At 53.2% G+C, this 21,022-nt stretch overlaps 7 protein-coding genes across 7 annotated transcripts; 3 read left to right on the top strand and 4 right to left on the bottom strand.

Annotated features, from left to right (window-relative positions):
• Positions 1 to 151: 151 nt before the first annotated feature.
• J4E86_005835 (uncharacterized protein) lies at positions 152 to 1,198 on the bottom strand (the record flags this gene model as incomplete). Its single annotated transcript, XM_051446367.1, has 3 exons — positions 152 to 173; positions 346 to 809; positions 869 to 1,198. 3 exons carry the CDS (start codon positions 1,196 to 1,198, stop codon positions 152 to 154), a joined length of 816 nt encoding a protein of 271 aa, XP_051301942.1.
• Positions 1,199 to 1,863: 665 nt separating this feature from the next.
• J4E86_005834 (uncharacterized protein) lies at positions 1,864 to 2,981 on the bottom strand (the record flags this gene model as incomplete). The annotated part of the gene is made up of 4 exons (XM_051446366.1): positions 1,864 to 2,122; positions 2,171 to 2,334; positions 2,381 to 2,895; positions 2,945 to 2,981. The coding sequence occupies 4 exons, from the start codon at positions 2,979 to 2,981 to the stop codon at positions 1,864 to 1,866; spliced, it is 975 nt and encodes a 324-aa protein (XP_051301941.1).
• A 1,873-nt stretch (positions 2,982 to 4,854) lies between these two features.
• Positions 4,855 to 6,466, bottom strand: J4E86_005833 (uncharacterized protein; the record flags this gene model as incomplete). The annotated part of the gene is made up of 4 exons (XM_051446365.1): positions 4,855 to 6,003; positions 6,053 to 6,145; positions 6,193 to 6,318; positions 6,368 to 6,466. The coding sequence occupies 4 exons, from the start codon at positions 6,464 to 6,466 to the stop codon at positions 4,855 to 4,857; spliced, it is 1,467 nt and encodes a 488-aa protein (XP_051301940.1).
• A 2,237-nt stretch (positions 6,467 to 8,703) lies between these two features.
• J4E86_005832 (uncharacterized protein) lies at positions 8,704 to 10,188 on the top strand (the record flags this gene model as incomplete). Its single annotated transcript, XM_051446364.1, has 1 exon — positions 8,704 to 10,188. The coding sequence occupies one exon, from the start codon at positions 8,704 to 8,706 to the stop codon at positions 10,186 to 10,188; it is 1,485 nt and encodes a 494-aa protein (XP_051301939.1).
• A 715-nt stretch (positions 10,189 to 10,903) lies between these two features.
• J4E86_005831 (uncharacterized protein) lies at positions 10,904 to 12,033 on the top strand (the record flags this gene model as incomplete). The annotated part of the gene is made up of 2 exons (XM_051446363.1): positions 10,904 to 11,172; positions 11,403 to 12,033. The coding sequence occupies 2 exons, from the start codon at positions 10,904 to 10,906 to the stop codon at positions 12,031 to 12,033; spliced, it is 900 nt and encodes a 299-aa protein (XP_051301938.1).
• A 3,101-nt stretch (positions 12,034 to 15,134) lies between these two features.
• J4E86_005830 (uncharacterized protein) lies at positions 15,135 to 16,137 on the bottom strand (the record flags this gene model as incomplete). The annotated part of the gene is made up of 3 exons (XM_051446362.1): positions 15,135 to 15,880; positions 15,933 to 16,005; positions 16,057 to 16,137. The coding sequence occupies 3 exons, from the start codon at positions 16,135 to 16,137 to the stop codon at positions 15,135 to 15,137; spliced, it is 900 nt and encodes a 299-aa protein (XP_051301937.1).
• A 2,581-nt stretch (positions 16,138 to 18,718) lies between these two features.
• Positions 18,719 to 19,598, top strand: J4E86_005829 (uncharacterized protein; the record flags this gene model as incomplete). Its single annotated transcript, XM_051446361.1, has 2 exons — positions 18,719 to 19,495; positions 19,548 to 19,598. The coding sequence occupies 2 exons, from the start codon at positions 18,719 to 18,721 to the stop codon at positions 19,596 to 19,598; spliced, it is 828 nt and encodes a 275-aa protein (XP_051301936.1).
• Positions 19,599 to 21,022: the final 1,424 nt, after the last annotated feature.

Below are 21,022 nucleotides of genomic sequence, written 5' to 3'. Positions count from 1 at the left end.
ATCTGATCAGCCGTGATATTCTGAAGTCCACTTCTAGCTCCACTACCACTTGCACTTCCACTACCACCACCACTAACACCACCCATCGCCGCTCCACCAAAATCATAGATAGGCGTTTTATCTAGATCAACATCCGTTCGTAGAGATAGTCCTAGCGCTTTAACCCACCCCGCCTGCACAGTCTCGGTATTGAGATCGCGGGAGGTGATGTATTCGACATCATCATCACAATCCCCCGCATTAAAATACTCCCAGCCCATCATCCCCCCAAACCCCTTCCCCACCTTATAATAACTCTGCCGTAACTGCTGTGCAACCACCGCCAGCCGTCCCACATCAACATACCCACCCCCATTCGCCTCATTCGTCACCACGCCCATGACAATCTTCTCTGGTTTCCAGCCCGCGGCGATGATGGTATCGTACCACTCCGTTGTAAACGCGTCGCCCCATCCGCAGTAGAACTGCGTGTTGTACCATGCGATTTCTTTCCCCCAGACGCTGCATTCGAGCTCCGGGTAGCTGAAGCCGGATAGATGGCGCAGGGTCGGGTGTAAGGGGTTGGGAGTGGGGCCGCTGGCGAGCATGGGTCGGGGCGGGCGGAGGTGTGCGGGGATTTTGGGGTCGGGGATTAGAGCTGTAGCCACGGGTGCGAGGGTGATGAGGAATTCGGGGCCGAAGTCTGCTCGAAGGCGCGAGATGAGGCGTGTAGCAGTGGAGAGGGGGATGTCTTCTTCGATGTCAAGGTCGAGACCGGAGAGGGAGCGGGCGGTTATTAGGGCGGCGAGGGGGGTGTAGTATGCTTCGAACTGTGGGGATTCATTAGCTTTATGGTCTTGAGGGATGATGGGATGGGGTGGTGGCATACACTCTCTTCGTCTCCGCTCAACTTCTCGTAACTCCCCTTCGCTGCTCCACCCAGCATACCCAACACCTTGACCCCACTACCCTGCAACCAATTCACCTCGCCCCATAACTGATCAAACCTCTTATCATCCGGCTTATGATCATTCAGCGTAATATTGCCCGGGCCATCATTGAGGTGGATAGCCGCAACAATCACATGCGTGATGCCCGTGTTGTTCGTGAGCAGCGGAAGCAACGAGTGGTAAGTGCCGTTTGAGTCGTGGAAAGTCTGGTGGTAGACGATGAGACGCGGGCCGGTGGATGGCGGGAGGAGTTTCGCATTGGGAGTCATTGCTGAGTCAGTGGAGGAAGCGTGGTGAGCAGACCGCCCGTGGAGACCTGGTACGTGGACGCGTTCCTGCAGGTCCGTAGGGCTGAGGTGGGGCAGGCGCGCTACGTCATTCAGAGGTGCCAGGGGCATCATCGCCGCTAGGGGCAGCATCGCGAGCCAGCACAGGAAATTCATAATGTTCGTGTAGTTGGATGTAGTATTCAGGAACGACGCACAAGTGCGAAGTTCTATATTCCATCCCTCCTGGCATCAGCAGGACGTGGCTGTGGTGTACTTTGGTTGTCAGGATGCGATTTTACTGAGATCCATGGTTGCGATACACCGAAGCACCATCAACCACAGTTCCACTTCGTGGAAAAATGATAGCTTGCATACTCAAGTATTGAGGTCAGAACGGGCTGGAATAAAACCAGCAGTAGTGATAGTACACTGAAACCAAGGCTCACATTCGCCACGTGATGTCAGCGTAGTTGTATGTAGTATTGCATGCATTTACTCAGTAGCATACCCTGACCAGAACGCCATTTGCTGTCCGGTAAAGGTACAGCCCCAATCCTTGTAACCAGAACAAAGCAAGAAAGCCCCTAGACACTAACGTCTCGTATTGCTCACCAATCCTGCAGACCACTCAAAGCGTAACAGTCGTAGCATCCTCCTGGGACAGGCTAGTGGTAGCCGTTGCTGTATTCGTGTCGTGTGTCGCCGTTCATTCCGCCAAAGTATGGGTGGATGACCGTCTGCTTTGCTGAGATGCGGCCAGCGGGGTCGTAGACAAGCAGCGCATCGAGGAGGTCAAGGCCAACTTCGTCGAGGTTGGTGACTATGTTTGCGACGTCTGTCCGGCCCCACTTGGGGAACGAGGGCTTGAAGTCGGGGAAGGAGGTGACGCCGGGCCAGTCTTGCTCGTTGGGTGTGCCGAGGATACTAGACATGATTAGTACATGGAGATAGTATAGAGATGTGAGTGCATACCGGAAGATCTTGAAGATTTCGTCAATCTCCGAATCACCGGGGAACAGAGGCTTGCGCGTGCACATCTCGGCGAAGATGCAGCCAACAGACCACATGTCGACACCAGTTGAGTATTGGCGACCGCCAAGAAGAATCTCCGGAGCGCGGTACCATAGCGTGACAACCTATTATATGTCAGACGACCCCAAATCACATCCGCGGTATCCATACCTCGTGGGTGTATGTTCGCAGCGGAACACCAAACGCACGCGCCAGACCGAAATCCGCCAACTTGAGATTACAGTCCTTGTCAATGAGCAAGTTCTGCGGCTTCAAATCACGATGCAGCACGCGATGAGCATGGCAATACCGCACGCCCTGACACAGCTGCATCATGAACTTCTTAACCATCTTGTCGTCCATGCTCAGGCTCTGTCCCGCCAGCCCAGATCCCTCCGGCAGCGCCTTGCCCCGTCCGCCCTGGCTAACCGGCAGCGCCTCCATGTACTTCTTCAGATCCAGATCCAGGAACTCGAAGACGAGGTAGAGCTTGTGGCCGTCGGCGTGTACGATGTTGAGGAGGCGCACAATGTTGGGGTCGTTCATCTCTTTGAGGAGTGAGATCTCGCGGATGGCGGTCGACGGGACGCCTTCGTCTTCGGCTTCGAGGCGGATCTTCTTGAGGGCGACGATGCGCTGGTCTTTGGTGGTGAGGTCGCGCGCTTTGTAGACGACTCCGTAGGTTCCTGAGATTATGTCAGTAGGCGCGTGGGTAGCCATTAGGGTATAGCGTACCCTCTCCGACCTTCTCCAACTTCTGGTAGTTCTCCATGGTGGCGGGCTGGGGACTGCGATTGCTTCAGACGACAAGCGGTCAAGCGTGTTTAGGTGGATCGCGGGAGATGCAGTTTCGCCGCGAGTCTGTATTATTCCCGGTTCGAGGTGAGGCAAGGGTGTTGAATGCCTCCCGTGTGTACCTGTGGTTAGTACGTGCGGGCAGAGAGGAAGGTGCAGCGGGGAGCAGGGGACGAGGGTGTCTGGTGTTGGGAAATTCGAGATGTAAACACCCTTGACGCATCGGGCAACGCGCACCCGTCAGCCACAAACGCGAGCTTAGTCAACAATACCCTCTCCCACGTTTCTCCGTCCCAAGGTTCCCATCATCAATCACTATACGTGCTTCTTCATACATCTACACATACATCCTCACTCTCCCACAAATTCCCGCTGTCGAGACCACACGCAAAATGCACCACCTAGACCCCCATGAACGCCCTCCAGACAGCATACGCAACGTCTACAAAAAGTACCAAAAAATGAAAGCAAAAGACATAGACCTAGATGGCGACATCATCGATCTCTCGAGCGACGCCGCCGCGTCATCAAACCCCAAAGTGCACGTAGTAAAACAATACACCGCAGAAGACCTGACCGCCATTTTCAACTCTTTCGCCGGTGAAGAAGACGGGGGAAAACTGCAAGCCACGGATTTGCCGAAGTCAATACCAGTGTATGAACACGAGGATATGCCAGGTAGGACGTCTCCCGTGTTTTGAATGAAATGAACTATTTTTCGCTTGATCATCTTCCTGCCTTTTTTTTTTGGTTTTCAACATCATCTCACACCTCCATACCTCAACTCCTAACACCTCCCCCAGGCCTCCACATAACCCCCTCCCTCCTCCCCCTCCCCACCCAATCGCACCTCCTATCAACCCTCCTTCACACGTCCCTCTCCTCCCCCACGCACCTCACAAACATACACACCCACTACACGCTCTCCTACCCCACCTCCCCATCCTCTTCTTCATCCCCATCCTCTTCCCCATCCCCATCCTTCTACTCCCTCCCCCCGCACTCCCCCCACCCCATCGCTACCCCCCTCTCCCCCACCATCCACAAACCACTCACCATATCCCAACTCCTAAACAAGAAGCTGCGCTGGACAACCCTCGGCGGCCAATACGACTGGACCGCAAAGAAATATCCAGATACACCGCCTCCACCCTTTCCTCCGCAAATAAAGTCGTTACTGGAAGCCCTCTTCCCCCAGACCAAAGCGGAAGCCGCGATCGTAAATCTGTACAGCCCGGGCGATACACTGAGTGTACATCGCGATGTCGCTGAAAGCAGTAACACGGGACTTGTTAGTGTGAGTTTGGGGTGTGATGCTATTTTCGTGTTGGGCACTACTGTGAAAAGCGAAGAGGGAGTGAGCGAGGAGAAGATCGTCACACTGAGACTGAGATCGGGTAGTGTAGTGTATATGAGTGGGGAGTCTAGGTTTGCGTGGCATGGGGTCCCAGCGATAGTAGCAGGGACGTGTCCTGAGTATCTTCAAGACTGGCCCGCGTCAGCATCAGCAGAAGGGGAAGAAGAAGACAAAGAAGAAGGGGAGTATGAAGCGTGGAGGGGGTGGATGGCGAATAAACGGGTTAATCTGAATGTGAGGCAGATGTTCGATTGATCACCTACTCCACTCCACATCACGCTACGAGTACAGTCAAGGAGATTACAAAAGCATTATCATGTATTAGTACTATTCAAAGCAAAAAGGGGTATGTATATATCCACATCCACATCCAACAACCATCGCCTGCACACTTCACCACCTCTCCATCAACGCACACCTACCACAGCGTAACCTTCGACCCAACATCCACATCCTCATCAGACGTACACGTAGCGATCATGAGACTTTTCCACTAGTATTTTCCCGGCTCGCCCGGGACCGCACTCCCCGGTGCCGTCGTCGCACTACCCGGCACCGCAGAAGCAGGCGCGCTAGTACCACCCGTGACAGCGTGATCAGTCGAGTTAGTACCAGCACCCTCCAGACCCGTAGTCTGGATAGGAGCAGGCTGTGTCTTCTCCTCGGGATACATGTTCTGCGGGCTAGTGTCGCCAGAGACAGGGCTGGTGGGAACGTCGTTTGTAACTTTCCCGGCTGCCCCGCTGATGACCTGCCACCATTGCTCCGCAGCCTGTGGCGTGTGTGCTTTAAACGCGAATTCGTGTGTCATGGAGAACGCACCGCCGATCTTCCCCTTGGACACATCCTTGCCCTTGACATTAAACTTCTGTCCATTCACCGCACCGATCATACAATCCGGAATATAGAGCGACAGTTCGGGGACTGGGTCCTTAGCAAAGTCGTCGTCTGTCTTGAACTCGTGGAGGAACTTGGAGGGCGTCACGACGTAGTAGTTTGTGTCGTAGGAGCGCATGATCTTGCCCTTCTTTTCGAGCGAGCCCGAGATGAGGGGCTGGGTTGCGCGGTGGTTTTGGTTGGGGAAGCTGATGTCGGAGAGGGTGCGGGCGGGGGCGGCGGGGTCGATCAGCACGGTGTTGTTGCGCTGGATGAAACCGTTCCATTCGAAGTCCTGGGGGATGCGCTGCGATGTGCCGACCATGTCGCCGTATGCGGCTTTGGTGTGCTCGGCTTGGGTGTTGACGACTTGCAGGAACTGGCCCATGCCCGACTGGATGGTTTGGATGATGTGGGCTTCGAACTGGGCGAACGAGTTCTGCACGCTGATCAAGTCCTGGCGGTTGTTGTTCTCCTCCTGGACTTGCTTGTGGAGGCGGTGGTTGACGCCGCGCTGGAGGATGTAGGGGTCGTCGGTGGCTTTCATGTTGCCGCTGTGCGAGTCGAAGACTGCCGTGTGCTGGCCGAGGAGCTCAATCTGCTTCTGGGTGTGCAGGCGGGCCTTGTCGACAGCCTTACTGCCCTTGCCAGCGCCCTTGGTGAGCTCCTTGCTCTTGTTCTTGATCTCGGTGTGGAGGCGGTCGAAGATGGGGAGGACGGCGCCCTTGAGCTGCTTTGCCGTCTCGTAGTGTTGGTTGGAAATGCCCTGCCATGGTTAGTCATAACATTGGTATATGATGTAGAGGATATCGTACCTGGGTGTTGGACCTGATGTTCTCGAACATGCCCGCAATACCACCGAGCGACTGATCGAAATGGTGGCCCTCCTTCAGGGGATCCTTGACCGTCTGTTCAACGTCAGTAGCTGTATCGCTATCGCATTGAGTCGACCAACCTTCAAGACGCGCTCATACTCCTTGCCGTGCGCGTGGTTCGTCTTCTCCGTGGCTGTGACATAATCCTCGAGGTAGGCGACGGCGTGCTTCCAAGCTTGCAATCGCTCCGCAAAGAGCTTTGTGACCTAGGACATGTTAGAAACTTTCCCTCTCATCAGTCTACAGACTACTCACCTCTGAGGTATCCTCTCCTGGGATGGCATCGTCGTCGGCAGATCGGTTGGTGAGGCTGCGCGTGGGCATCTCACTCGTGGCAGAGGTAGGCGCAGACATATTGCAGGTGTGTCGTGATACTGAAGAAACAAGGTGCAGTCGTGGAACGTGTCTTCGCACGTGTAGGAGGTAACGTTGTTGTTGCTGTGAAGCTTGACGACGCGGCTAGCGAGATTTGGTTGGTGAAGGCGGGGTTCGCGTTCTTCCGGAAATGAGCCCGAGTCGTATGCTGCACGAGGGGAACTTTTATAATAAAGATATCTGGTTCAGTAGGATTATTTTCCAGGGTAAAAATCAGGGTCCAGGGAGGGGTTTAAGTTTGATTCAAGCTCCGTGGGCGCATCTAGATCGACACGCACACATGCCGGAGAAGCAGGGTGGTGCCATGAGGTGTTTGGCTGGCCCTGTGACGTCAACGCTCGAAGCTTTAGTCTAGATCCACGCGGGATCTACGCCAGAAAATGGGTACGGACTGCTGCTGCGCCACGATCCTAGGGGTGATCGCGGGACAGATCCTGACCACATGGTTACATTCAAGGTCGTTGACGTATCGTGGCTTCATGCCATTGCGCCCGAGTGTGAGAGGGTTGTCAGGGTCTCCGCCCAACACATAGTACCCCCACATTAGCACCGAGGAGCGGCAGAGACTCCGAGGACTTTCAACGAGCACAACATTGCGCTAGGCAGAGAACTACGCCAGGCAGGAAATTTCCAAGGTTGTGAGTTACCCCTGTCAAAAGGTATAGAGGAACTCAGACTTTGGTGTGGCCTCCACGAGGGGTACTTATTTGTCATCTTGTCAACTTCTATGACAGCCTGCTTGTTTCCAGCGTCTGACCGAGTTGAAACCTACTACGAGCTGAGATTGACGACTGTGGCTATGTCAGAATCCGCATCGCAGTCTACTGTAAACATGCTAATATATCTTAGCGACCAAATAGTTTCCATAGAACCTAGGTAACGTGTACTTCTACTCAGATGACTCTTTTGCCATTGCAGAGTGCGACTCGACTTGTAGCCACCCTTTATTATGTCGGAAACCGGTGACTGCCCAAATTGATCATATGTGCTTACTACAAAGCTGCATCTTGCAACAACCTGTACTGGCCAGCATGAATGCTGCAACGTCCGAGCAAACAATAGCGAGGGTTTATGGCGTGAGTAGAACAGGGAGGTCTGAACAGTTGTGTTCCAACGTGACCTGTGTGGTGCCTCTGTCAGGTAAGCCGTCCAGCGAGTTGATTGGTATCATGGAGTCTGAGGGTGACAGTCCCAGCATCTCCGTTTTCTCTCCTCGATTAGGATGATCTGGACGGGGCGGTGTGGTATGAATCCCAGGTGTCTAGACTGGGTGCAACACTACGTTGCGAGTAGACCAGCTTGCGCCCAGCAAATGAAGCATGCGTATGTTGAGAGTTAATTGGTATGGTTGCAGGGAGAGTCTTGACATCGTTCCCCATCTTGTGAAAGCACTCAATGTAATCCTGGATCTCTCCGCGGTGAAGGTACCAAGAGAGCAACGGTTCTGAATCTGCCGCCTGAGATCAATTGACTGGCGCAACCCCAACATTTTCTGCTTCGCAACGCCCGAGCCGGTCACCATGGGATGTCTCGCAAACCGGGCGGAGTGACGAGTTGCAGAAGTCCACCTTCGTCGCTGGGCGTCAATGAGACCTCAGAATTCCTGTTGGCTTTTGTGTTCCTGGGACGTGCTGTAGTAGGAGCCTCTCTTCGATCATTGCCTTTTGATATCAGATACTATTCAGCGATCCAGTCGGCAAAAGTGTTATGGAGTTGGTGGATGTTGTGGTCGGGACGAACGGTCTCGGACAGTTGTCAAGGGACAACGATGACGTCGGACCGACCCATACTGCGACCCTTCAATATCCGCTCATCTACGTTGAACCTCCGGTCGGCATCAGCGCCGCAGACGCGTTGGAGGCTTTGTATAGCAAAAACTGGGGAACAGGATGTACCTAGGTATCTCCGATCTAAGTTGGAGGCGGCAACCGCTTACCCCACATCTCGGTATACCGAATGCGGCTAAATTCAGCTGTCATCCGAGGTCGAGCTGGGATGTGGGAAGCATGGCATTGGAGAACGGCTTCATCCCCACACATTGCTCTTTGACAAATCGGGCTGTACATATAGGCATTGCACTCTCAGATCACAAACACAGCCAAAGGAAATCTGTGTTGTTACTACAATAACGTACTGCCTATAGGAGCTGCCACGCGCCTCCCCGCATTTCTCCACACGACCGAACACCACCTGCACGACAACAACCGCTGCTCACGATGGTGATTTCAACAGCAATTCGCATTGCGCCATCGCGCGCAGCTCGCGCCCTCAACCTCCTCCGAACCGTACAGTACACACATCCTCCATCATGTCCCTGCCATTCGAACCCCAACTACCACCAATCGCCGTCTACCGTCCAGCAAGCTCGGCGGCATCTCGCAACACCCCTCGATCACTCCCAACAAAAGGAATATGCGTTTGAGATGGCGGCATCGAGCATACGTTTCGGACCGGGATGTACAAAGGAAGTCGGCATGGACTTCAAGAACATGGGCAGTAAGCGCGTCATGGTCGTCACAGACCCCAACGTGAGGAAACTCGACGCGATGAAGCAGGTCATTGAAGGTCTGGAGAGAGAGGGCGTGACCTACGAGATCTTTGACAAGGTCAGAGTAGAGCCAAAGGACCACAGCATAATGGAAGCCATCAACTTCGCGAAGCCATGGAAACCGGACGCGTACCTAGCTGTTGGCGGTGGCAGTGTCATTGACACAGCCAAGCTGATGAACTTGTACACAACCTTCCCCGACGCAGAGTTCCTAGACTTCGTCAACGCGCCTCTGGGCAAAGGAATGCCTATACCGTCGAAGCTCTTCCCGCTCATCGCTGTACCAACGACTGCAGGAACTGGCTCTGAAACGACTGGTACTGCCATCTTCGACCTGGTCTCCAAGAGAGCAAAGACTGGTATCGCGCATCGAAACCTGAAGCCAACTTTGGGCATAGTCGACCCGCTGAACACACGTACCATGCCTTCTGCTGTGCACGCATCTTCAGGTCTCGATGTACTGTGCCATTCTCTCGAATCGTGGACCGCAATCCCATACTACGAGCGCACACCGCGACCAACGAACCCCCTCAACCGTCCAGCCTACCAAGGCGCAAACCCAATCTCCGACATCTTCTCTCTCAAGGCCCTGAAAGACACAGTCAAGTATCTACCTCGCGCGGTGAAAGATCCCGATGACCACGAGGCTCAGTCGCAGATGTTGCTTGCCGCAACCCTCGCTGGTGTAGGGTTCGGTAACGCAGGTGTGCATCTTTGCCACGGCATGTCGTACCCCATCTCAGGTCAGAACCCTGGATACAAGCACTCTGGCTACGACGTCGACCACACCATCATCCCCCACGGTGTCAGCGTTGCAGTGACCGCGCCTGCAGTCTTCAAATTCACCGGCGCATCCAACCCGGAGCGACATCTGGCGGCGGCCGAAGCGTTCGGTGTCGATATCTCGAACGTCAAAGCAGAGAGCGCGGGAGAAGTACTAAGCGAGGCGCTCGCGGAGTTCTTGGTCAAGCTTGGTGACCAGCCACGCGGGTTGAAGGCGCTCGGTTTCGGAAAAGAGCATTTGGATCAGCTGGTTGAGGGTACCATTCCGCAAGCAAGAGTGCTGATGCTGGCGCCAAGTTTGGAAATGCAGAATATTGATGCAGAGAGGGAGCAGTTGCGGGGATTGTTTGAGGATGCGATGGAGTATTGAGCTACTAGCGGCGGACATCTAGGTACGCAGCTTGATATGTAAAATTCGCAACTTCCAATAAATTGAACTATTCTTTGAACGTGCGCCAGGTCACTTGAGTTGCATGTTACTTTACTTTTCGCTAAATTACCGAGAATCCATGATCCGATCTCGGATCTTGCTGGTCCTACCGTGGTACTAGATGTTGCGGCAATTATTATTATCCGAGAGTATCTGTACATGTATGAGTAGTATAAAATTCGGGAGGTGTAGTTGGCTCCCCGCCCCTTCAGAAGTTGCAGTACCATGGGATGGAGGTGGTGAGATAAGAATAAGGGTACCGAGACGACCCTGTGAATGGTGATACCGGAACCCCAATCTGACTATGCGAACGGACTTGGCTATCATTATTGGTACGAGTCTTGATATTTTAAATCTCATTGTCCTCTTTCTACTAATGTACCTTTCTCATCAACTTTCATCCTGCTAACAAGGTCTAGGGCCGAAAGATGCAAAGAGTCACTGCGAATCACCATATTAGCGCGGGTGGTATAGCAAGCCAGGGAGTTATTGTAAACGTCTTTTAGGTCTCTATGGCTAACGAGCGAAAAGATACGACGTATGGTTCCCGCATTCTTCGGATTCTTCAGATACATGGATGCCTGATGTCTCGGACAATGGGAATGATGAGAGTCTAGAAGATGAACATAGGTATTCAGATGAGGAAGACGATAGGATGTCAGTCGACGAAGAAGATAGCGTCTCGGAAGATGAAGACGATGGGGTCTCAGACGATGAAGAGGATGAGAACTCAGAAGATGAAGACGATAGGCTTCCACAAGAGAAATGCGGGCTCTCAGACCAGCAATACGTTGAGCTTCTAAGAGATGACCACGACGGGCTTCTTGAGGAGTCCGCTCAGCTCCGGGAGGAGGAAGCCGGTGAAATTCTAGAAGAAGAAGCCACTGAAGCTGCCTGGCCTACATGTTGTCCATACCTTACGGAGTACGCATAACTATTTCGTCATGGATAAGACAATTGCTGACGTTGCGTAGCGCGACCACACGGCTAGGATCCATCCAACAACTTCTGATTGCTGAACATTCAGCAAGATACCACAGTCCAACAGGACATGCAACAAAAGCAGAGATTGACGCTTTCCATGCAGCTAAATGCAACCGGATGAAATACGTCCATCGTCGTTCAATACTCCAGCACATGCATGATCGTCGCAGTGGCCTACCCAGGGAACTTCGCGACATGATATACGGCTACGTCTTCGAAGATTCATGCGTCCAGCTTGATGCGGAGCATTCGGAGCACGCATGTCCCACTACTCATTCCCAGAACTCTTACAGGCAACTGATAGACTTCAAATTCTTCGCTGCCGATACTGGGATAAAGAACGAGCTGGCTGAGATGTGGTACAAAATGACGACCTTCTGGACCACAGATCCCAGCACGATCAGTTCTTGCCTCTCTCGGTTTAAATGGAGTGCTGTTTTAGAGGCTAGGCCATTCGGCCTGGTCCGAAACGTCGAAATCTGGGTACCTGTTGACGTCACTCAAGGAATTCTCGAAGAGACCCCCGATTTGGCAAGAGCTGATCCTCTATTCCAGCTTCATGAGACTACAACCGTTAGGTTCGCTCTAGGAGGTCCCGATTCCATGGACACTACTTTCCCAGGCCGCGGCGTGCCTTACTACAACGCAGAGGATTATGCGGAGAACATAGAGTATCTGTTCCCACTCTTTGCGAATCTGAGAGCTGCGCTTCGAGCCCGGCGCTATCGGAACGAGCACCACAACCGGGGTGCGGAGAAGACAGAGGCGTTCATCACTGAAGCAAACGAGCTGTGCGTGTAAGAATATATTGATGATGGGGTATCGAGCAAGTGATATATACATGAAGAGGTGAAGTCTATGAAATGAAGTGATGTGCAAAAGAATACAAGACCCCGATCAGGGTAAAATGAACACCTGCCACCGTACCTAAAAGTCTACATTGCCTTCGTGATCTCATAATTTTAGTTTTCATACCAATGTAGACTGCAGGGCATCTGTTCGGTTTCTTCTTTGAACAAGGTTGTACGGAACGCTGCTTAGTGACCGCTCTGATTTTGCGGCCCTAGATCTTCGCCGAGAGGTGGAGACCATGGGTATAGATCCAGGAACGAGATGTTATCCTCTTGACTGTGGACGAAGCTTTCATCAGACCTTGGAAGAGTCTGGTGATGATACCCGGAAAATGATCCTTGCGCAGACGGAATGTCCTGATGTGTGTTGTAAGGTGATGCTGCGGAATGTAGCGATGTTGAATAGAAGGAGAAAGGCGACGCTAGAGGGCTGTGATGGGGTTGATCCGCTGGACCGTGGATGGAGGTAGGTCCGGTGTATAGGTGTGTTGAAGGAAAGTACGATGAAGAGGCGGTGTCGAACGGTTGGTTGCTCGGTAGGGTACTCAGATCCGTCGACCCAAGATTGCCGCTTACATTTACTGGCGAAAGTGGGTGTCCGAAACCATGGGCAGGGCGAAGAGGATACAAATGCTGAGGCGATAGCCAGCCTTCCTGTCGGACGGCATTGTATGGCGCAAGATTCTGTTGGCCGAACTGGAAGGGCCACACAGTCTGGTGGAGTGGTGCCGCTTCTACGGCTTGCTGAAGATCATTATGAAGTTCCTGAAAGGCTTGATCCTCGCCTGCTGCAGGATCGTACGATTGGGATGGTATCGAAAGCCCATTTCCAGCGCCCCTGATATTGAAAAAGTCGTGTGCGAGTGAACCCTCATTTGGTGCTTGCCGTAAGTCGGGTAGAGTATACGAGGCCTGGGTTGGGTGTGCTGCAGGTGCATGGGTTTGAGGGGTCTGCGGTGCCGAGCCGAGCTTGGTTGGGGTAGGCCTCTTGGCTGGTCGGCGACGAGGTGTAGAGCTCTTGTTGGCTCTGCGTGAGGGAGTCGTAGCTGTGTCCGTTTTGTTCTTCTTTCTCTTGACGGGATCGGGGTGTAGGCCCGGCTGGCACTTGCGCTCGTGCTTCAACAGGGCATCATTGCGAGTACACACGACCTTGCACTTCCTGCACATCAAAGGGCTCTCGTTGGCCGATGGATGTTGGGTCCGTATGTGTCGTGCGAGGTTGTTCGTCATGTCGTCACCAGTGAACGGTACATTGCACTGTCTGCACCGAACCTGGTCAGGGTTCGATTGTGGCGACACAGGCATAGAGGAGATGAGGTGCCCAGGTGCGCTTGTATCGACCAGGTGCTCACCAAGTCGAGGATTGGCTGAGCCTTCTGTGGGTTGCAGCGGTAGGCCGTGGGTAGAGTTCGCGTGCGCGTGTACGGTGGGAGGTTTGCTGTTGGCTTGATGTTTGGAAGGCGGCGTGTTATCGAGCTGGTAGGGAGGTTAGTCATGGACGCGCAACGAAGCAGAGAATGGCTTACATGAATGCCATGCTGCGACCAAGGATTAGGAGGAGGTGCCGTGACACAATGCAACCCTACGCCAGTGAGGTTGTATGCCGACTTGCCGGCGCCCATGGAGGAGCGCAAGGGACGCTCGAGGCGTTCATCATCGTTGGGGTATATCGGCGGCGACATGCTGAGATGTTGCCCTCCCTCTAGTCCTGTATGAGGTGGGACGAAAGGTGGGTGACCCACCCAAGGTGGTCAGCGGAGGGTGTGAAGGTATGTATCGCGGTTTGGTCCAATGCGATCTGGTCGAGGCGCATCATCGGTGGGTGAAACAAACGTCCGAAGGAGGGCTGGGGCAGCAGACTTTATGCATGGGAAGGTGCTGCGAAGCTGTGAACGAAGAGCTTCCCAACGGCAGCCAATGTGGTGCGCCTCCAGCCCGCAAGTGTGTAATTGCTCCTTTGCTCGTCCTCCCACGCTACATTATCGTCACAAGAAGGCTAGCCGGTGCCCCGTGCGGGGACTGATGTATGAGGGGAGAATTCGTAGGGCTAGCCTAGGGGAAGGATTCCGGAAGGATGCCGAGGGCTTTGGAGCTTAGATCGTGACTAGGATGACCTCGCAGGGTGAAGCAATGAGGACGGCCGACTTGAAGTCGCGCGTTGGTATCTCGTAGAGGGAGGGACGGGGCGAGTGCGCAGCCATGCAGGGAGCTTAGCAATTCAGCAACTGGGGAAAATCCGATTTGTACGTCACAGGGAATTGTCGTATGAGAACGTGGTACCAAGAGCATAAGCCACCTCAGGCTAGTATACTTCAAGTCGAGGCGGTGCACAGCAAGGCAACCACCAAGCATGGAAGCATAGAAGCTTTTTGCGCCTCAGATCTCATTTCCGCTCGCCAGACTGCAAAGGCACGACAAATGCAGCAGGGGGTAATGAGAGGATCCATAATGGTATGGACGCGTCCCCATCGCGAGCGCGGGAGTGCCTGGCGTCACCGCGAGCGGGGTGTGCAGTGCACAGACCGCGACAAAGGCACCTGTGGACCTATCGTGATCGCAAGCGGGAGGCGGAGCAGCGAAGGATAGTGGCAAATTTTCAGAATGCGCGCAGCTGTTTGGTGTTATGGGAAGCTCTTTGGCCCAGGCTGGGGGACTCTTACCAAAGCTTCTTGGGTGGTGTGGGTGGAGTGTGTAATCTCCATCAACTGCTGTCCTGCGCACGCCAGCCAACTTGGCGTCGTGGCTTCGCTCAAGAAAATTTTTCTGAACATGAAACAATGCTCGAACGAAGGTCGAGACGCGTCCTTCGTAAACATGCTGGCGAAGGACGGGTAATTCATCTTGTTCGACGGATGACGTCGGTGGGGGAGGGGTACCGACTCCGTGACACTCGAAGGCGGCGCTTACGGCTATCTCAACAGTCTTCGGATAAGATCTTGGCTTCGTACGTGGCACGCTCAACGCAGCGTCAAAGCGTATCGCACGCTGCATGCAGTCAGCAACGTGAAACGGGTTCTGGCCAGAATTCGTGCGATGTGACGGCGCATGGAGCTACAGCTTCCCCTTAGTTGCACTGTGACCTGTCAGGGCGAGGTACCACTTGACACCGCACATGTCGATCCCGTCGTTCCCACAAACGCCCGCCTGTCGGGCCCTGTCCAGTATGGCATCATATTTATCCTGGCCCTTGACGCCGATCGTGATCGACACAAGGCCCTCTGGTTGCCCTTGACGCCCTGGAATGAACCCCAGCCTGGCGTTCGTGAAGGCCAACAGGTCGCGGCTTCGCACAACGCCAAATATCGCTTCCCACTCCCGTGCGGCCGCTTCGTGGCCAAGGTCGCCGGGCTGCAGGCGCAATACACAGCCCTGTAGCGTAAGGTGTTCGGTCCGCTGCATGCCGGCCCTATAGCGGTCGACGTCTGAACCGCAGGCATGCCATGGAGAGAAGCGAGACTGAACTGGCGTAGGATTCTTTGGACCTGGTATGTGGGAATCGAGTTCTGGCATCATGCCGCCTGTCGCCTCGTTAACCGTATGACCTCGCAATTGGTAGGTGCCTAGCGTACCCTTGATGCCTTTCGGATGGTACTGAATACACATTGAGTCCGCATAACTATGCTCAAAGATGACTTTCGACAGTCCCTTCGCTTCGATGTATTCGCGTCGCTTCTTCGCATCCTCGGTCTGCATGATGATCATGTATCCGCCGTCGCCGCGCTTCTCGATCAACCGTCCGGCAGTCGTCCCTGGCTTGGTGGGCGAGACCACCTCGATGAAGTCGCCGCCGATTGGTACTGTAGTCCTGTTAGTCGCTGAGCCCAGAAAGAGAGGGGACCATAAACATACTGAGGAAGTTCTTCAAGCCCCATTGCTCAACAGCTGGATCCTCGAAGACAACTTCTGTTCCTAGAACGTATGTCTGGCACCTCTATCAGTTCTCGAAATATCTACCTTGACATCGACGGCCTACAAGCTGCTGCTTCGCGCGTTCGATATCCTCCGCGACAAGTGCAATCTGGCGTAGACGCGTTGGAGCCGGAGTAAGAGCCATGTTTGCTTGAAGCTTTTTCCAAAGGAGCTATCGGATGGGCTAGAATTCAGTTGAAAGAGCGAGATGATGGATTCGGGACGCGTAATGCCTCATTGACGCTTACTCGAGCTCAGCGGCTCAGCAGCGAGTAGCTTGTTCCCCGCATCAGCAGCCGCGGCACTTCCTAATGCGGAAGCTACAACGTTAGTGTACTAGGTTAGTAGAGAATCAATTGGGTTCAATGAGAAGATGGATGACATCGCAGGTATCGAGTGAGATACGTATCTGAAGCGGTGTCGTGACGTTGTCAGGGCGTGATGTTGCGATGTTTCATCGCGACTGCCACCTGGTCGGGCCGAAGTGCCGGAGTGCCGATGCTTTCGTCTGGTCTCCTGCGCGCCTGCCATCAACAACAACCTTGTTTCCACTTCCGCCGCTAATGCGCATCAACATTCACAATTGACTTCATCTAGTCATCGCGACGAACGAATGGCCCGATTTACGCCTCTCGCGTACATCATCTACAACACGGAGATGATTGGGCTCCAATGAGTTGTTTGCGTTTTGTTGTGAACAGCGTATAGAGGTATCTTAGATCTAAAAAAAATTAAGTCTTAAACAGGTAACAGCCCTCTACTAGGTGTCTTAAAAGTCGTAATTAAGGTGTAACACGTACCCTAACTAAGGTGTGCGCGAGGGCGCGCCAAGCCTTCCTGGCTCGGCGAGTTGTTTGCAAGATTACACCGTAGCCTGGAGGTACACAACCCCATTAGATCGATTTCCTATCGGCGGATGCTTCTGTGAATATCTACGGATTAGGTTTGACGATGCATTATGGAATGCAGCTTCTTCGTATCCGTGGGGTTGTTTACCCGCCGACTGACACATCTCTTACTTTACAGACCTTGACAAACAGTCACCAGGCTTCTGGAAATACCGCCTGACCTTGACTGAGTATCAGCAAGTAAGGCACTTCGAAGGACGATCGTTTGCCAACTTTACTTCATGTCCGCAAGTACATGTCATGCCGTTCTTCGGGGCTATCTGCAAACGTCGAGAACAATATCTCGCAAACAACTTCGGTACTCGATCTTTACACAGCGAACTCAACACCCGTCTTTCTTTATTACTCAGATTCCACTGGATGGTTTCATAAGGTACCCTTGACGTGGCATGCGAGGCCCGACGTCGCCGCTTGTCCTTGTTGCTATCACATACGAACTTCACTGGCGTTCGCCGGACCAAAAGACATATCGCAGTAAGTCATCGATCCTTGGCTTCAACTAGACTACAGGTAATGGTAAGAGACCACCAAAGGCCTGACTACCATCTACGGCCTTTATCTAGCAGAATTCTCCCATCTACCGATCACTGCGCACTTTTAACCTCTTCGTACATATTCTCTCTGGTTCTCGGGGTTTGAAGCCTTTCGGTCATGCTCTCCCAAGCCTACATCGACGAGAGTCAAACACAGCTGACACCCAACGCAAGCTTTCACGCTGTACGGATCGGTCTTGATGAACTCATTCTCGAGTCAAGTCTCCGCAGACTTGATTCCTTTAGTACTGCTAAACTATTGCCTTCTTGACATCGCACCTGCTGCCTCATCCGCCAACTCTGCATCAAACCTCCAGAGGTCTTACGCCCAATTACATCTGGACTAAGGAATACCCTACTCTGATCGGCCTTGAGCTATGGACAGCTTCGCTGCGTGGATCGGACTCGTTGTGTGCGCCTACTGTTGGCCATGACATATCTTGGTAGCCATCCTCTGGTTCGCGACCGTCGGCATATCGCGAGCCAGTCACAACTAATCCAATACCAACAACACAACATCCTCTTCTACAAGAAACCGAGTTCGAGTCGGGAATCATACTGGATGTCTCAATCATTACAAAGTACTCGTCGAAGAACGAATGCCGATGGCTTCTTTCACTTTTGGTAGCATGTCCCGAGAACGTACTACACACCTGGAATAGGAAGCCGCCCAGGTTCCAGCTGATCAGGAGACCCTTGTGCCGCAAAGAAAGAGATCACTTTCTCACAATCACGGTCACGGCTGACCCGTTGAGTCATCCAAACCTGTCGACCCCTCCCTGATCAAGACAATATTCAGTCCATCAAGATTACCAGTACGTCATCTGCGTCTGTTTCTGACGCGCTGAAGTCCGTTTAAGGGATATACAAACGCTTTTGAAACATCTCATACGCGCCTTCTACGCGTTTTTACGCGTTGTGAGCTTTTGTAAGCGTCTTGTCGGCTTCACCACGGGAGCCCGGGTCCGGTGCCCGAGCGCCCACCCTGCCTGTTCAAATTCGTCTTCGCGGTCACCTCCAATTATCCTCTCTTCTAACGACTCTCATTCAGCTTCGAAGTATTCGTTCATCTTCTTGTCATTCTTTTTAAAGGCCGCTGTTCCTGTAGTCTTCCCTTTCTTCGGTCACTCCCTTGCTTCTGTTCCGGAGACGACGAGTCAACCGTTCTGTTCTACGTTTTCTAGGTAAGTCCCTCTTTTCTTTACTGTTTTGTTCTGTTTAGCGTTCAGCGTTTTGCTTTAGTGGGAGCTTCAGTGGTTTATAGCTCTACAGTGAGCTTGTCAAGATGTCGGACTCTGTCAACAACTATTTCTTCGCGATCGCGGCGGCAACACCGCTTCCTTCCGTCGAGGGTCAAGACCCCATCAACAACGCCAACCCCGCACCTCCGCTACCTCGTACTCGTTCTCAAGTCTCCGCACTTCGTTCACCTTTCACGGTTCGACCCACTGTCCTTTCCGCACCCGTTGCCAAGAAGTCGAGTACAAAGCCAAACAAGAAGCGCAAGCCTGAATTCACCATCTTCGTCGACACCGAGGCAGCCAACGACATCCCGAGGCCCATCCAGACACCCAAGCGGTCCAAGACCAACAGCCTACGCACTCCGCTCGGCGACAGGACCTTCTCTACTGCTTCAACGCCCTCGCCGTCTCCCCGTCTTCCCGACACCCCGTTTCGTTTCTCGCCTGCCGACCCTCTCTGGGAGAACACCGAGAACTACGAGCCCTACATTGAGACTCCTCCCACGACTCCACTTGGTCCTCCTTCTACGCCCCTCGGTCCCACCGCCTCGGTCGGCCCGCCACCTCCGCTATCCACACGCGCTCTTCGTCCTCGCCGTGATCGTGCTTCTTCCTTAGCCAACCTTCTCCCCCCAGTCAACATGCTCGCCTACAACATGCTCGGTCTGCAGAACTGGAGGATCAGCTCCATCGGTATCAACCTCGCCTACCGCAAGGTCGCTAGTAGAACCCACCCGGATATGGTTGCGCCAGCTCAGAAGGAGCTTGCCACGCTGGACATGCAGCAGATTAACGCCGTCAAGGACATGTTGATGGACAAGGTAAGTCTCAATTGTACGAAAAGGAGTACGAGACATATACTGACCTCTACAGGACCTCCGCATCAAGTACCACCGCGACGGTCTCATCCCCTGGGTCGTCTGAGGCCCCGAGAGGTTGTACCACACTGATGATACGATGATCACGATACGACTATAATGCTGAGTTTGTGTAAGAGATACTGGAAGAGAGTTGTGTACAGGGTTTTGCCGCCTGTGGCATGCCAGTGTGTTTTCCAAACGGTTGATACGATGAGTATGAGCATGATGGTAATGGTCAGAGGTTAGTGTGGTAATGGGTGGCGATTTGCTCTGGCGATGGTTTATGATTCGTGACAGTGGTAATGGTCGGGGGTGGAAATTGCCTTGTCTTTGCTTGTTTTCTTTTCCTTACTTTCACGAACGACACGAGCTTATGGTGCTACACGCACACATTCGCGCACGACGAATACGTTTTCATGACGCTGAACGCGACACGATGGTTACGAATACTGGTATGCTCATTACATTACATTCACTTGGAACTCGAGCGTTGCGATAATATACGAGTGAGTTCCTAGGTAACAATTTCGTGTCAGTGAGCACGTTATACACCTCCATTCTTACGTAAGCTGTCCTGAACTCAAGCACGGAATACATGACACAGCATGTAGCACAAGAGACGCAGCACATCCCGACCACACCGAAGCCAACAATTAAAGAGCAGGGTGGCACTCCATTTCCTCGATTCTTCGTCTAATACACTCCGTATATCGTCGCCGGGTCGCCCCACAAGCTTCTCATTCAACAAGACCATCGTACTAAAAGCAACTCCGTGTAATATGCTTCGCTGGTAACAACAACAAGTGGTCCGCCCTTCGGGTTGCCAAGGTTCCGGCCCGTCCCACTACAACCTTCATCTCCGCGGACATCTCCGCGGCACACTCGATCGCGAAAAAAAAAACTGCCCCGCAGCGTGCCGTGCTTAGCGATTCAGGGCCACTTCGTCCTACCGTCGCAACCCTTCTGCATAACGTAATTCGTGTCGATCTCTTGATCTTCCCGTCGAACACCACGAATTCCATCAATATCCCTCCGTCCTAATCCTCACATAACTATCCGCATTACTAACATACCCCCTAAAACTCGGTCCCAGAGACCAACTCGCCAATTCCCTGACCACATCCCTCGCCGCATCGCACAGATCCACCTGGCCCGTCTCTTCATTACTACACAGCGCCTGGTCCGTCGCAAAGCTCCAATCGCACTGGATATTCAAACTCATATCCATGAGCCACTCCATGCGCTCCTGCATAGCAGGGATCTGGGTAACGAGTTCGCGGAAAGCGGGCCAGACGATGAAGTCGACGATGTTGATGTGGGGCATGAAGAGTTGGTTGGGCGTGGGGCGGAACCATTCGGGGATTGCGTTGTAGGTTTCTGGGCTGGGGGAGATCATCCAGCGCATTAGATACCAGAAGAGGTACATGGAGCCGAAGCAGGAGAAGGTGTTACCTGTGGGGGGTTTTGTTAGCGATGACGTGTTTTTTT

This window comes from Alternaria arbusti, assembly GCF_024043155.1.
Source record: "Alternaria arbusti strain BMP 1465 chromosome Unknown scaffold_7, whole genome shotgun sequence".
In the NCBI taxonomy this organism is placed as follows: domain Eukaryota; kingdom Fungi; phylum Ascomycota; class Dothideomycetes; order Pleosporales; family Pleosporaceae; genus Alternaria; species Alternaria arbusti.
This window is presented reverse-complemented; position numbering and strand designations above follow the sequence as displayed.